Genomic DNA, 16,467 nt, shown 5'->3' with positions numbered 1-16,467 from the left:
CCAAGTCCCACAGGTGATATAAATAGCGAAGGACGAATTGGCTCACTGTGCATGTTCCACTTTCGCCTGTTTTGTTCTCCTGGGTTGTTCCTTCTCAACTTTTGGAGGTCGCCTCATTATTCGTGCAAACTCTCTCTGCCATTTGAAATCCGCAATCGCGGGGTGCTGGTTTTAAACCCCGCTTTCCGCCCTCGCCTGCCCGACAGGTTTTTTTTTCACCTCTTCACCACCCAACTCCCTCCAAACAACCATCTTTAAACGGTATCGAAAAAAAATACCGCCAAAATGGTCAAGTAAGTCGTCTCGTTCTTGTCTCATCCGTCATCGTATCTTGAAGCTCTTCTTCTTCTCCGAATTGGAGTTTTCGTCTCGATGCGCCTGCCTGCCCGAGTCTGGGCTGGGACGTCTCGTCGCTGGGAGGGAGAACAAAAAAAAAATATGCAACCTCACCTCGTACTCGCTCTCGATCATGCTTCAGATAACTCCCCCGTCACCCAATGGCCCTCACGGAGCTCTGAAACTATCCTGTGCAGACCGCTAATCTCATCTTTTTCCTCATGATAGCTTCACGATCGACGAAATCCGGGCGCTTATGGACAAGCCTACCAATGTCCGTAACATGTCCGTTATTGCCCATGTCGACCACGGCAAGTCTACCCTGACCGACTCTCTCTTGGCGAAAGCCGGTATCATCTCCACCGCCAAGGCTGGTGAGACGAGAGCAACAGATACCAGAGCAGACGAGCAGGAACGTGGTATCACTATCAAGTCGACCGCCATCTCCCTGTATGGTGCTCTCGAGGATGACGACGACCTCAAGGACATCGTCGGCCAGGCCGCTGATGGCAACGGTTTCCTTATCAACCTGATTGACTCCCCTGGTCACGTCGATTTCTCCTCCGAGGTCACTGCTGCCCTCCGTGTCACTGATGGTGCTCTCGTTGTCGTCGACACCGTCGAAGGTGTGTGTGTGCAGACGGAGACTGTGCTCCGTCAGGCACTCGGTGAGCGTATCAAGCCTGTCGTCATTGTCAACAAGGTCGACCGTGCTCTTCTCGAGCTTCAGGTCTCCAAGGAAGACTTGTACCAGTCCTTCTCCCGAACCATCGAGTCCGTCAACGTCATCATCTCCACCTACCTCGACAAGTCCCTCGGTGATGTCCAGGTCTACCCCGACAAGGGCACTGTTGCCTTCGGTTCCGGTCTCCACGGCTGGGCCTTCACCATCCGCCAGTTCGCCGTCAGGTACGCCAAGAAGTTCGGTGTCGACCGAAAGAAGATGATGGAGCGTCTCTGGGGCGATAACTACTTCAACCCCAAGACCAAGAAGTGGACCAAGTCCGGCACCCACGACGGCAAGCAACTTGAGCGTGCCTTTAACCAGTTCATCCTGGATCCCATCTTCAAGATCTTCAACGCCGTCATGAACTCCAAGAAGGATGAATTGGCCATGCTTCTCGAGAAGCTCAACCTCAAGATCGCCCCCGAGGACCGTGATAAGGAGGGCAAGCCTCTCCTCAAGGTCGTCATGCGAACCTTCCTTCCCGCTGCCGACTCCATCATTGAGATGATGATTCTGCACCTTCCTTCCCCCGTCACCGCCCAGAAGTACCGTGTCGAGACTCTGTACGAGGGCCCCCCTGATGATGAGGCCGCTATTGCCATCCGCGACTGCAACCCCAAGGGTCCCCTCATGCTTTACGTCTCCAAGATGGTGCCGACCTCCGATAAGGGTCGTTTCTACGCCTTCGGTCGTGTCTTCGCCGGTACCGTCCGATCCGGTCTCAAGGTCCGCATCCAGGGCCCCAACTACACCCCCGGTAAGAAGGAAGATCTGTTCATCAAGGCTATCCAGCGTACCGTTCTCATGATGGGTGGCAAGGTCGAGCCCATTGATGACATGCCTGCCGGTAACATTGTCGGTCTCGTCGGTATTGATCAGTTCTTGCTCAAGTCCGGTACCCTCACCACCATCGACACCGCCCACAACCTCAAGGTCATGAAGTTCTCTGTCTCCCCGGTCGTCCAGCGGTCCGTCCAGGTCAAGAACGCTCAGGATCTCCCCAAGCTTGTCGAAGGTCTCAAGCGTCTCTCCAAGTCCGACCCTTGCGTCTTGACTTACACTTCCGATTCTGGTGAGCACGTCGTCGCCGGTGCTGGTGAGCTTCACTTGGAGATTTGCTTGAAGGATCTCGAGGAGGACCACGCTTGCGTTCCTCTCATCATCTCCGACCCTGTCGTGCAGTACCGTGAGACCGTCCAGACCAAGTCCAGCATCACCGCGCTTTCCAAGTCGCCCAACAAGCACAACCGTATCTACATGGATGCCGAGCCTCTTAGCGACGAGCTCTGCAAGGATATCGAGGACGGCAAGATTTCTCCTCGTGACGATATGAAGGCCCGTGCCCGTGTCCTCGCTGACAACTACGGGTGGGATGTTACCGACGCCCGAAAGATCTGGGCTTTCGGTCCCGACATGACTGGTGCCAACTTGATTGTCGATCAGACCAAGGCCGTCCAGTACCTCCACGAAATCAAGGATTCCGTCGCCTCCGGTTTCCAGTGGGCCACCCGCGAGGGTCCCCTCGGAGAGGAGCCTATGCGTGGTATCCGCTTCAACATCATGGATGTTACCCTCCACGCCGATGCCATCCACCGTGGTGGTGGCCAGATCATCCCCACTACTCGTCGTGTGCTGTACGCCGCCACCCTCCTTGCCGACCCCACCCTTCTCGAGCCCGTCTTCCTTGTCGAGATCCAGGTGCCCGAGCAGGCCATGGGTGGTGTCTACGGTGTGCTCACCCGCCGCCGAGGACACGTCTTCAATGAAGAGCAGCGTCCTGGTACTCCTCTCTTCACCATCAAGGCTTACCTCCCCGTCATGGAATCCTTCGGCTTCAACGGTGATCTCCGTCAAGCGACGTCCGGCCAGGCCTTCCCTCAGTCCGTCTTCGATCACTGGCAGATTCTTCCTGGTGGCTCGCCTCTCGATGCCACCTCCAAGACCGGCCAGGTCGTCCAGGCCATGCGTAAGCGCAAGGGTCTCAAGGTTGAGGTGCCCGGTGTTGAGAACGTAAGTTTTTCCTCTCGCTCCCATTCCCCCCCTTTGTATCAGTGTTCGTTCGGATTTTGCTAATAGGTTATGATGACAATAGTACTACGACAAGTTGTAAGCGAACCCGGATGGGTGACCACCCCATTATGATGCCGGATGGCTCGAGTGGAGCGAATGTAGGGCCGTCCATAACGACGACGACGACAGCCTCGAATCAAGCGGGGCCCAGACCTCGGATTGCTCGGATGCAAGGAGGTGTATGGTTAGACGGGTTCCGAAAATGGGCATTCAGTCGATTAATGAGAAGTGCCTTCGAGGCCAAACTAGATGTTATTGGGGCGGGGAGGTCTATTCTGTCGAGGCTCCTCCCCCTTGAAGCTTCTCACATGTGTAGTTAGAAGTGACTGGCCTGCAAACTCCCCATGGTCCAGCTTTCTCTCTCAATTGATTTTCAAGCTTGTACTTCACAGTTATGAATTGTAATTATCCCTTGAGTTGCGGTGCTGTATTCTTGGGGTCGTGTAATCTTCTCTACGGAGTACTGGCAGTATCTACGAAGCAGTGAAAAGGCCCAAAAAAAAAAAAAAAAAAAAAAAAAAAAAAAAGAAAGGTCGGTGACGAGCATCCCCGAGAGGGAAGTCCTCCCCTGGTGATGGTCGCACTCACAATCGCGCAAGCTGAGAGAGCCTTCGTTTCACGGGGAGGTACAAAGTACTTTGGAGGTTTGGCCAAGTGTATAGCCGCGGTTTTGCCGACATGGAGCGAGCAACTTTGGCAATTCGAGGACGCCCAAAAGCAGCAATCCAGACCCAAGATGTGAATCATATTACAATGTTCCTTGGGGAACGCGAGCTGCCAGCCTTACCTTCCCTTTATCATCGCCTCAATTCTTCAATTTTACGTGGTCCAGGGATATGCGTCTCTTCCCAGGCGAGCTAAATAATCACCCAATGTTTTTCCATAGTCTATGATATTTTCCCCCCATGGGAAACATTTCAATAGAGTCATTCCCACCTCTTTCCACAGCTCCCTTTCCCGACCCACGCGAGCTCCCACACCCTGGACTTGGACTCGATCGATCCAGTAACCCAGACCAGCTCACCTAACAGCAATGGCCTCGCAGCTCTTCCCCAAGGAGGACGTGCCTGCGCTGAAGGCTTGGATTGTAAAGCGCCTTGAAAATACGTGCGTCGATTCGATATATCTTTTCCGCGCCTCCGCCAGGCCTAGCGAGGCGAATTCCATATGCTAACCGAGAGCTTTCCAGGTCCGATGCGGACGCAGATGTGCTCGCCGAATATGTTATCGAGCTTCTGCGACACGATGGAGACGTCAATTCGATTCGAGAGCTTTGCAAGCAGGAGATACGCGATTTTCTAAACGACGATGGTGAGCTTGCTGGTCCTTTCTTTGGTTTTTTCCTTCCTCGTCCTCTTCTTTCGTCGAGTCCTTGCCACTCGCCAGGGATGCGTGCGTCGCGTTTTCTCAGTTGTTTGTTTCTGCTAACGTCCGGCGTCTACTCAATGCTATAGATTCCTCCCTTTTCATCGACGATGTATTCAAAGCTATCGCCGAAAAGCTATACCTACCCCCCGAAGCTCGCCCCCCGAGGCCATCTGCGAATCCGACCCCCATCTACGACCCGAACCAACCCCTTGCAGGGTTCGGCCCCAACCAGCCCCTCGAAGGGTTCAACCCGACCCAGATCCAAAGCCTGCAACCGCAGTATCCTGGGCAAACGCTTCTCAACGGCTCAAGAAAACGTTCGTACCAGGAGCGTCTCGATGACGGAGAAGAGCACGGTGTGCCAGGATATCAACCAGGCGACACTAGTCGAGTTATCAAACAGGCACGGCGAGGCTACGGCGCAGGTAGAGATTCACAACGCAGGAACCATAACTTGCCCCTAGCGCCTACAGCGATCTCCAACCTTCCCCTTCCTCCTGGGTTTGCACAATTCGACCAAGTTCCGGAGACGCTTCCGTTTCCTCCTCCGTTCATCTATCCCGGCCAGGCTAAGAGTGGCGCGGGCGGTAGCAGGCCGCGACGGAAGCAGCGATGTCGCCAATTTGATACACAGGGATTTTGTCCTAGAGGTCTGACATGCCCGTATGATCACAGCCTACCAGAGTTTACGCAAGTCCAACCGGTTCCGATGACCATGGAGATTAATGATGGTAAGAATCCTGCTATGACCCCCATGGCTTTTTCGTCCCGTATGGTTGGGTTGAGAAAAGTCTTTGAGTGCAATTGTACTGACACTTCGTTCTCCTGTTTTCAGCCTATGACCCGAACGAACCCAACTTTATCCTCTACGCCACCCAACAATCTCTGGCGCCATTCGTGCCCCCTCCTAATGGAAAGGGACCGGTTAAGCGCCGCCGGGGAGACAAGTCGCGTAAAGGCACCCGGGACAGACTCCCCAGGACTGCGTTCGCCTTTGAGGGACCGATTAAGGACCGGAACCGAACGGCAATTGTCGTCGAGAACATTCCCGAAGAGAACTTCAACGAGGAATCCGTACGTGGCTTCTTTTCCCAGTTCGGACAGATCCAAGAGATTTCTATGCGGCCCTATAAGCGCCTGGCCGTTTTAAAATTCGACACGTGGGATTCAGCGAACGCCGCGTATCAGTGTCCGAAGGCGATCTTCGAGAACCGATTTGTTAAGGTCTATTGGTACAAGGAAGAAGCCGACGTCCCCACGAAGGGAAGCGGAGGATCGAGCGATGCGCGAGCCGAAGCGGATGGCCACCAAGGTGAGCCGGAGTTCGACATGAATGAGTTCCTTCGAAAGCAGGATGAGGCGCAAAAGATTTTTGAGATGAAGAAGCAGCGACGGGCCGAGCTTCTCAAACAAAAAGAGGAGCTGGACAAACGGCAGCAGGAGTTGCTGGAGAGACAGCTCGAGGTTAAGCGTAAGCTCGAAGCCAAATTGGGCAACACGCCCGGCTCAAGCGAGGGTACCGACGGCGGAAACGCGGCCGGAAACTCCACGACGGAGTCTCTAAGGGCGCAGCTCATGAAACTTGAGGAGGAGGCCAGGATTCTCGGATTGGATCCCAACTCGGACGCCTCTCCGCTGGACGAATCCGTCGGCGGACCCGTTCGCGGCGGGTATCGCGGTAGGGGCGCAGGCTTTAGGGGTAGCTCACGAGGCAGGGGTTCGAGGGGCGGCTACCGGGGCGGTTTCCGCGGCGGCTTTGGCGATGTCCACGAGGCGTATGCGGCATACTCACTTGATAATCGGCCGAGGAGGGTTGCCGTTACGGGTGTTGACTTCACAGCGCCAGAGAAGGATGAGGCGCTGCGGCAGTTCCTTCTTGTAAGTCTTTTCTTGCCCTGGATTGCAGTTTGCACACTTTTTTTCGTTGTTCCTGTTCTTTTGTTCCCACGATTGTGTCTTTGCACACTAACACTTTTATTACTCTAGGGCGTTGGTGAATTCGCAGCTGTAGAGACAACCCCCGCCACCACGCACATCACCTTCAAAGAACGAAAGACAGCTGAAGTCTTCCTTCTCCAACTCCACAACAACTCCCTCCCCGGAGTCGAGGGCACTCTCAAAGTCACCTGGGTGCCGAATTCGACCCCCAGTCTTACTACTAATACCACCACTACCACTACTACTGCTACTGCTACCGGCGACACGGCCAGAGTCACGGATGAGAAGAAGATCGGGGGAGTGGACGGCGCGGATGACGACATGCTCGAGGATGGAGAGGTTGTCGAGGATGAAGGGAAGAGGGATATGGATTATGAAGTTGCGGATGAGAATGAGTGGGGTGCTTAGCCTGCCTCATTTTTTCGGTGGTGGGGTTCCATTTGCCAAGAGGATGTTTTGAGGCGAGGTCGAAGGCGAAGGGGTGAAGGGGTGTAGGAGTAAGGATGGGGAGATGATGTTCAAATAGCTGTTTAAATAGATAGGGTATGGGAAAAGTAATGAGGCTGTCGGTTCGTAGATATCAAACAAAACATTCACATGTGGTCTTCTCATCACATCAAGTCAATGTCGATAGAGAACCCCAGCCTCAGAGATGGCAGAACTTCACTTCCAGCTCATTGTTAGATTATTTGTTTTCATACTCAAGAACAGTCACAATCACTGGGGGGGCAAAAAAAGGCGAAACCCTCGAGTCAAGGAGGGGCGTTTCGAAGATGTATATATCTCATCAAGGTGATTTTTATCATTTTAGTGTAATGTTTCCCTGGGTATCTTTTTTGTTGAAAAAAGAAAAATAAAGTCTCTCCCTCCCACATATCAAACAGATGAAGAAGGAAAGGGAAAAGGAAAAGAAGAAGAAGAAGAAGAGAAAACCGCTTGTGTTGTTTCCAGAGATGGTTCCCTGCTCCTTGCATACAGCATAGAGGAAACAGCATGAGAAAAGAAAAGGACATCGCATCATGAGAGTGATGAAACGAATTTGATGAAAAGCACCAGCCATCATCAGTGATGGCAAGGGTTAAGTTCATGAGAAGGTGATGAAGAAAGAGGGGAGGGAGAGAGGATTTTGAAAAGACAATGGAATAATCCGGATGTTGAACGCCGTTCTAGATATGCAGTTGATGGAATCTTTATTTCATAAGGGTGGGCGGATGGAAGAGAAGGCGTTGGAGCCTTGGAATTTTGAGGAGGTTAGAAGGTTAGGAGTAAAAAGCATACAGAGTATAAAGAGTGGGATTTGGTTTAGAGGTTGAGGAAATAAAAGAGACAGCAGGCATCTCAAGAGACTGCGGTTTAGTTTGCGCCGTTGGCTTGAGCAGGCTCCTTGGCGGAGGGGCCATTTGCGGGAGCATCGGGAGCGCTGGTGGGAGCTTCATGGGTGTGCGGGATAGCAGGGGCGTCCATATCCTTCACCTCAAGACCCTCGAGGATCTCGAAAATGGTTTTAGGTTGCTGGAAGTCGTTGTTGACTATCAAGGGTCATATTAGCAGCTATGTGGATGGATCGCACACTCTTCGAGTTGAGAGAGGAACTTGCCAATGTTGAGGAGGTACCAATTATTCATCATGTCCTCAATCAAAGCCCTGCTAGGGCTGGAAGCGTCGAAACACTGAGCCCAGTCAAGTCCGAGACGGAAAGCTTCGTCCTTCCATGCGAGGAAGCTGATGCTCTCGACAATGGTCGGCTGGACAATCTCCTTGCCGGGGAAGACACCCCAGGTAACAGCATTAGGCCCCTCCGTGGGCGCATTGGACTCGAGCGTGCCGTCCTTGGTCACCGCGTAGTAAGTGATGTCGGGGTGTCGCTTGATACGGTCGATAATGTCGGGGTAAAGAGCCGGGTGAACAAGCAGCTCTAGGTACGACTTTTGGTAAACGTAGCCGTTGGCGGGGCCCCAACCATGGATGGGGTGGCTAGACTTGACACCATTCACGGCAGGCTGAGAGTTTATGGTGATGAGACCTCGCTTGTTGAGAGCGACCAGCTCATCGCGGATAACCTGACCCTCGGACGTGAGAGGGCTTTCGCTCCAAGGCAAGCTGTCGTAGCGGTTCTCGAGGTAGTCGACGAAGATGTTGGCGACGTCGCGGACGGTTTTCGGCTCCCCCCACTTCTTCCTGTTCTGCTCACTGGTTCCGGGCAAGCGAATCCCATAGGTGTCAAGCTCACCGAAAGCAGGAGACCTCGAGTCACCCCATCGACCGTTGGGGAACTCGTCCCATTCCTGAGTACGTAGGACGTACGACTTGTTCCTGTTGCGCCAGAAGACAGGTCGGACGTCTTCTTGGCGGCGGCCAAGACCGAGGGACTGCTTCCAGGGCAAAGCTTGCTTGAGAGGCCGCTCGGCCGAAGGAAGCCAGTCCAAATCTTGCAGCACCATAGTTGTAGCGGTCGCGAGGTTCATGGTGTAGAAGTGTAAGTGGTAGATCTCGCCCGAGGCGAGGAGCTTGCGACAAAGGTCGGCGACTAGCCTCTTACCAACCTCTCGGACAGCGAGATCGTCGTTCTTCACGGGGTCCATGGCGGCCATCCATTCGGGAGGGATTTTGCAGCCCATGTGGTTCGCGCGGCGCAGGAAACTAGCATAGGTGGCAATGGGCATGATTCCGGGCAGGATGGGGATAGTGATTCCCTTTTCGCGAACGCGTTTGACCCATCGAAGGAAGTTGTCGGCATCGTAAAACATCTGAGTGACAATGAAGCCGGCGCCCTTGTCAACCTTCTCCTTGAGGTGCTCGAGAAGGAGATCTTCGTCCTTGTTGTCATCACAGCCCTCAGGGTACCCCGCCACACCGATATCGAAATGGCTGCCATAGGTATTCCTGATGTGCTCCACGAGGTCCTTGGCGTAGTTGAAGCCGCCCTCAGTCACCTCCCACTTTTCCTTGTCTCGCGGCGGATCGCCACGGAGGGCGAGGATGTTGGTGCAGCCGGCCTTGTAAGCTTTTCGCAGAGCTTCGTCGACCTTCTCGAGGCCCATATCGGTACAGGTAAGGTGCATGCAGGATTCCATACCGAGGAGGGTTTGGGCCTGGACGACCATCTCGTTGGTCAGCTCGGCGATGCGACCACCAGCTCCCCAGGTGATGTCGACGAACTTGGGGCCGAGCATGAACATGCGCTCCATACGGTCGTACAAGTTCTGGACACCCTGAGCGGTCTTAGGAGGGAAGTACTCGAAGGAGAAAGAGGGCTGATGAGTCCTCTTGGCCTCCTCGAGCATGTCCCGGATATGCATGTTGGGTGGAGGCGAAGGTGGTGAGACCTGATAGGGATAATGCGGCGTATAGAGGCGGAGGTCGAGCAGGATGTTCAGAAGGCTACAAGAGGAAGAATAGAGGAGGTGAATTGCCTAGTATAAAGGCATGAGGGTGAAGCTGGTCGCTCCAAGAGCCCTGGGGTTGTGGTAAATGTTAGAAGAGCAAAATAGGAAAATAGAAGGTTAAGTTCTGGTTTGTGTGTTGGGAGTTGAGCTGTGGATACTCCAGAACCTCTGCGACCGCCGAGAACGGAAACGGTGGTAACGTCTCCAAAGAAAGTGTAAGGGGTTTGTGGTGCTGGCTGCTGCAAGAGGTAAATACGGGAAGGATAGACAAACCTCAAGCTAATACTGCAAACAGCAAAGAGAGCAGGAAAGATGGAGAATATCTAGTACTACAAGAAATAACTAAGAGATTGATCAATTTGGTGGCTGAGGGCCTCGAGTAAGTTCAAGAAGGAAAGTCAGCGATTGAAGACTGGAGGACAAAAAGGTTAAAAATTTCAAAAAATTCCCTGGGAGATGCTTAGGGGGATGACGAGGGTAGCTCTGCATAGACAAAGAAGCATTTGAGACTAGCTCAGAAAGAGTCTAGACGGGGCATTCTGGAAGTCTAAATTCTCGATGAGACTCTTCTGGCTGTGGACTTGGATTTGGAGAACGTGTGCTCCGAATATGGACTTGATGTCATTGGTTGGAGGTGTCTTTCGGAGATGCAGGATACCTCAATGTACATGAGAGACTCGAGGCGGGAGCTCATCAATAGCAAATAGCATCAACGATGGACCTCTAGACTCCTGCAGAAGAGGAGTTGGGTGTCGTGGGATCGGTTCGACGCAAGGTTGGAAGAAGATAGTAGATTCCAATGACGCATCTGAGGTCATCAATGGATCAATATTGTATTGTGGTACTGTCAATACTGAGGACTTCGGTTCGTATATTGTACCATTGTATCTGGGCTTACAAGTTACACTTGATGATGACTGAAATCTGCTCTGTGGAATACAAAATGCAAACAGAGTGGAGGTTTCCTCTCATGTCCTGCCCCGTCAATAGCATTGTTCTTTGTACTTCGTAGTTATACCCTTCCGCGTTATCATCAGACACTGGGAGATTTGTATTGTGTACTTGGGGCCAGCCGCTGATGCCAGGTGTGAGCTCTCGTCTCCCTTCCAAGTCATTGTTAATGAAGTATGAAGTACGAAGCAGGAAACAATTGAGAGGAATATCAGCTTAGACATTCCCGAGTGAGCAAGTGGCAATCTGCATTTCGGCGGCCTGCTGTGTTCAATGCGGCGGCGCACAGGAATACTATATAAACTTACAAAGTTCTCTGCGTATGATAGACGAATGGGTGTCACCAATTTCATTTGTTTTCTGATACATCATCCAGAAAGGACACCGGCAGCAGCTGTAGCAAGGGTCTACTTGCCTGTTGATCAAGAGTTGGTCGAGGAGTCGAAGAGTCGGTGAGAATGTGTGGTCGTACTTCCTACATTTGGTTGTGTAGTAATACGTGTTGATCCCCACAAAACGTAAGGGGCAGGCAGTACTCCGCGTAGCAGCTGGCAGGACCAGCAAGGTCCAAGTCGACATCGAGGCCAATCGCATCACCTGTCAACCCAACGGGGACCCTTGAATGATGGCCCGATGTTATCGTGACCTGCCAGTCTGCCCCCAACTCTTGTCGATCGACCACACGTTGTCGTGGTGCCAAGTATTGAATCGAAACTTGGTCTCTCTCGGTCTCCAAGTCCCGCCCGGTTCCCATCCGAGCCCGTTCCTGAAAAGGCGGCAAGGCTTGGGCGTGGGGAGAGAATCAAAAATTGACGAATTGATCATAAAACACGCAGCTGAAATGTTCATGTACATTCATGACCTTGATCAATGTTGTATTGTGTTTGTACCCCTCACCCACCACACCACACACAACGGGAAGCATGCAAAGGAAAACAACCCCGCTCGACCCCTCCATCATCCCCTCCGCCCACACTTGGCCTTGGAAGCTGCATGGCGGGGCAGGTCCGAAAGTCCGAAGTCACCGACTCGAACTCGCACCAAGACGAGACAGGACAGGCGCTCTTTCCCTGCTCGAAGCCAGTAAGTCCTAAGAACAGCGCCATACTTCGCAGTGCCCCAGGGCGATAATAATCTACATTGGGTTCTACCACCAGATGCCTGCAGGACGAAGTAATTGGATCAATAGCACCACAAAGGTACTTCGTACTTCATACCGCAATCAGAGACCAGTGACAATGATTATTTGGGTGTTTTATAATCGATTTGATAAATGCGCCGATTATGCTCAACAAGTTGACAACAACCGCCTCGGGTCTAGCGGTTCGACTAGAAACATATGAACTTCGACTCCCATTCTATATTTCCCTTGATCCCTTCCCAATGCAACATTCTACCTCGTACCTGGTATTTCTGATTAGTCGAGATTCGGCGCCCCAAGAGCCCAGCTCCGCATCCAACAATGGAAAACCTAGCCGAGGTATATTGCATTTGATCGTACTTCGTAGACAATCTAGACAGACACGGCCATCCTCGTTACTTATCGCTATCTCGAAATACTCAAAATACCTACGAAGTATTCTAACTTCTGGGGCTTCTCGAACGTTTGGCACGATGATATTTGGCGCATCGTCCCTGCCAACTCCGGCAATTGCCTGACGTTGGCCCACTTAGACGTAAACGTGTCTCAGCTAACGTGCGTGCTTGGCGCGATTTGGGAGAAACGAGTGAATAAATAATGAGACAAATATTCACTACTCTACTTCGTACTAACCAGGAGAAAGACTGGGGTTTTGGCGAGGGCCTCTCTTGGGGGTAACGCGGGCTTGGAACTCTCATCCAGGGATCTTCAATATCAAAAAACTTGGCTTCGGTCACCCACAAAGGCATCTTGCTACAGTTATCGGACCAACTCTTCACTGACCTTGTTTTGTCCTATATAAAGCCTTTTAACGGGCAAGAGTTCAAGCTCAAGAACCTGGGAGGAACAACTTGCTTCAGCATACGCGTCGATGATATTATCTCTACCCTCTCCGTGTTATTGAATTAGCAGAATGAGTTGTTGGTATTTCGAAAATACAGTTATATCCCATCAAGTTTCTAACTGTCCGGCTTCTGCTTCCCAAGCCCGAATCTAATGCTATACTCTCACACACACTCTCTCTCTCTATACTTTGAAGTTACTGAATGCAATCCACAAGGAAACGTGTTGCGAATGAACAAAACACCCAAACAGCCAAACTCCAACCACGCCTCTACAGATGATTATCAAATGGAGGCTTAGCCCGCTAAGAACCCATCTCGAGAGCTGCAGCGCCTCTTAATCTCCTCCACTTGTTGCTATTCTCGATAACATCTCTATCAAATATGAACCACCATCTCTCGAACAGCACCTGTCCAACCTCCCACGCCGCCGGGTCATATACATCTTCGCCCCAGATCCTCATTCCCTCATGGCTATCTTCAACATCATAAGCGAACTCGACAAGTGCGAGTGGACTGGCTGCGTTGGGCGGCCGCGCTTCCGGAGGCAAGCTCATGAGTGATATCAGACGCTCTCTCACACCGGGCCAGGGAAGGAAGTCTATGAAGGGGTGGTGAGCGACTAGGAGTTGCGAAGGGGTTGGGCGCCAACACTCTGGGAGTTGCTCGGACGGTGTTCCGCATCCGGTGTAGAAAGGAGACGCCGCCTCGAGCTGCCAAAAGGAGCCGTCGCAGCCTATACGCTGAGATATCCGAAGAATAGCTCGGAGAATCGTGAGCTCGTTCACGGGAAGCAGGTAGCTGTCTGCCGATACTCCCGATCCGCTCGAGCTGGATGAGAAGTCGTCTAGAAGGCTGAGTGATGTCGGGTCAATGCTGATAAGGTTATCTGGCATTTGGTGGTCGGAGCCAGTGCCCGCAGCATCTCCATCGCTCTCGTCGAACAAAGGGTTCGGCATTTCAAGGCCACCGACCAGCGTCGCGCCGAACATGCCAGGACTAGTTAAGGACATGCTGGTCCAACTGGAGGTTGGGATATCTCCTGGCTGAATTGAGTAGATCTCTGGTAATGTTGTCATTATCTCGCTGAATTCCCCGGATGTGGTCGTCTCTCCAGCTGGTGCTGGTCGTAGTGCCCCTTCACTGTACGGAGCTTCTTGGGCTGAACGGGGTGAGTTTTCCGAATGTGTTGAGCCTGTGGCATCAGTGGATCCGCCCCCGGCTCTTTTCTTTTGCCTCTTCCGCTCCCCTGACAGTAAATGTGAGTAAACTGGTCACAATATATAAAGTCTTTGGTTTTCAGTGACTCGTGCCCGGCGAGCTCATCTGGGAATCAGAATGGGTAAGACCGTACTGTATCGTCTCTGTGCCAAAACATTCAAAACTCTCTTTCTTTCCGCCGCATCTTCATCGATATTAGGTACCGCAAGCGGAGGCGGAGCCTTGTAGGCTCTTTGCCTTGTCCGCGGTGGGACGTAAGAGCTTGCTGGAGCATTAGGATCGCTTGAGAGCTCTATGCTCTTCTCTGGCGAGCTTCCCTGACTTGACATCCTTGCTAGGTGACACTCCCAGAACTCGGCTTTCCTTGGCGTTTCGACGAGCTGTTCTGCCGAGGGTTTTCAAGGGAGAAAACTAGGAGCTGTTCGTCTACTCCTCACGATGATTGATGACTTCGGGGTCGGAACATCTCGAGTTTAAATCGCTGTTGAGCATAACGCTCATAAATTGACACTGTGTCAGCATAACGGATAATACTGTACCTCGTCTCTGATATTATTTCCAAGGGCAATCAAGTATATCTTAACAGGATTTCGCATTTCTGCGAGGTACTCCGTATGGATATATTTTTAGAAACTGACCATCAGAAACGACCTAGCTCAGCTCCCATCGCTTTTCTTGTTTTGGAAGGAGATCTTGTCAGAGACTCCGAGACCGATTCAATGTGGACAATTGCCATGTGATAGCTTGAGGGAGAAGTTAGATGAAGAAAATTGTGACAATAATAGCTTGTCATTGGTTGCTTGTACGGCACCTGGATGTAAGTCGAGCTCTCGATTAGACTCTATAAGTTCATCGAGAAGTGTCGAGGATTAGCTCAGTGCTCACCAACTAGCCAACGCTGTAGGAGGATATGACGAGTACGGAATGTTGCGTATCTCGGTCGGGAGCCATGACGAGGCGACGGGCTGATTAATTCTGCTGCCTAGAGTCTTCAGACCCCAGAAACTCGTGCAGATGAGATATGGTTGGGGGACCTGTTTTCAATACCCGATTTGTGGAAGATGGTGGAAGGTCTATGATGGGGAGTCTTCAAGACCGAAGAGAGCAGATTTCCAACGGCTCGAGCTCAAAATGTTGCAGAGAGAAGGGAGAATTCTTTTTGGAAAAGCTAGAGAGGACAAGAACCAGTCTACAATATTTTACACTCGGGATATATTTATTTGGAAGACCGGCTTTTCAAGACTCCTCAGCAAAGTGAAAGAGCTGCGTGATATGCTGTTTGGGCACATATAACACCTAACGCAGAGGCATATCACAGAAGCATAACTCTTGGCGAGGCGGCCACATCGGCGGGGAGCACTCAAAGCAATAGCCGATCTATCATTTTTAATCCCATCCCGCAGAACGCTGAGGCTAATATCTGATGCTCTTCAAGACAGGGTCGTCGATGTGGTGAGGCAGTAGGAGATTGGATGCGAGGGAGTGAGCACCGGCTGTGGGATGTGCCACTGGAGGAGAAAGGATGCCAGGGATCCCACAAGGCGTTGGAAAGTAGATTTGACAGTCTAGCACGTCGAAGCTAAGGAGGATAAGTAGTTCTTCATATAATCCCGTCTAGTTTGGGTATGATCACTAATACCTTTCATTCCATGCGGGCCTTCCCGGAGCATGAGAACATCCTCCAAACACGCGCTGCCTAGCTCGGAATCACGGCAGGTAGCTAGGAAGAGCCTCAGTTTTGAGAATCAGGGGTTTTGGTGGAATGACGAGCCTATTTTCCAGTACTTCGCAAGAGTTATGTGCCCGGGTTCTTACGAAGCCTACAGTAAAGTTGCGCGATGGTGACTTAGGCGAGTGCCGGGACCAGGATGCCCGGGGTTGGAATCAGGGTTGAAATGGATCCATATTTTGAGATATGGTTGTTTGATACGACTGAGTGTTGCTCATAGTTTACCTATCAACGGTACTCACAGAGTCGCCGTAGTGACGTTGCGACTCTTGATTGTTATTGCTCGGGGAGGTCTGTGAACTTGGATGGTCTCGGATGTCGTTCACAGGATAAGCCCATAAAATGTGACTTCTTTCCCATCTTGTGCCGTGTTCGACGCGGAGAAATCGCACATGAACCCGTTCGTACTCGCTCGAGGCGTAATGGGGGCAAGGCGCCAAAGAACATGGACAAAGCCGTGACCTTAAAACAAGTCTTAAGCCGACAATGTTGATGCGAGCCTTTCTGTCGCCTCTGTCTTTGAAGTAGCCACGCCTACTTGTCCTAAGATGGGATAACGTATTGAATCTGGCAGAACGAGGAGAGGTAAGGAAAGGTATGCTGCCTTTTCCCGTCGAACTGGTCTCCCTCTTAGATCAACAACGTCCATTTTTATATTCGAACGGGCCCTCATTAGGAAGACTGGATTAGTCGTAGAGATGCGGACGATCTGCTTCCACGACAATGCCCGAGAAGGACTTCCCTTTCATGCCAGACCC

The 16,467-nt window shown here is 51.8% G+C and overlaps 3 protein-coding genes and 1 pseudogene across 3 annotated transcripts; 2 read left to right on the top strand and 2 right to left on the bottom strand.

The window, feature by feature from the left end:
- Positions 1–285: 285 nt before the first annotated feature.
- SAPIO_CDS7228 (Elongation factor 2) lies at positions 286–3,173 on the top strand (the record flags this gene model as incomplete). Its single annotated transcript, XM_016789122.1, has 3 exons — positions 286–293; positions 565–3,073; positions 3,156–3,173. 3 exons carry the CDS (start codon positions 286–288, stop codon positions 3,171–3,173), a joined length of 2,535 nt encoding a protein of 844 aa, XP_016640949.1.
- A 993-nt stretch (positions 3,174–4,166) lies between these two features.
- On the top strand, positions 4,167–6,847 carry SAPIO_CDS7227 (uncharacterized protein; the record flags this gene model as incomplete). The annotated part of the gene is made up of 5 exons (XM_016789121.1): positions 4,167–4,240; positions 4,323–4,444; positions 4,588–5,232; positions 5,337–6,379; positions 6,488–6,847. 5 exons carry the CDS (start codon positions 4,167–4,169, stop codon positions 6,845–6,847), a joined length of 2,244 nt encoding a protein of 747 aa, XP_016640948.1.
- A 945-nt stretch (positions 6,848–7,792) lies between these two features.
- SAPIO_CDS7226 (Methylenetetrahydrofolate reductase 2) lies at positions 7,793–9,738 on the bottom strand (the record flags this gene model as incomplete). The annotated part of the gene is made up of 2 exons (XM_016789120.1): positions 7,793–7,968; positions 8,133–9,738. 2 exons carry the CDS (start codon positions 9,736–9,738, stop codon positions 7,793–7,795), a joined length of 1,782 nt encoding a protein of 593 aa, XP_016640947.1.
- A 3,326-nt stretch (positions 9,739–13,064) lies between these two features.
- On the bottom strand, positions 13,065–13,772 carry SAPIO_CDS7225 (annotated as a pseudogene; the record flags this gene model as incomplete).
- Positions 13,773–16,467: the final 2,695 nt, after the last annotated feature.

This window comes from Scedosporium apiospermum (genome assembly GCF_000732125.1).
Source record: "Scedosporium apiospermum strain IHEM 14462 chromosome Unknown SEQ_SAPIO_0110, whole genome shotgun sequence".
NCBI lineage: Eukaryota > Fungi > Ascomycota > Sordariomycetes > Microascales > Microascaceae > Scedosporium > Scedosporium apiospermum.
Note: the sequence above shows the minus strand (reverse complement) of the source record. Positions and strands in the feature narration are given on the sequence as shown.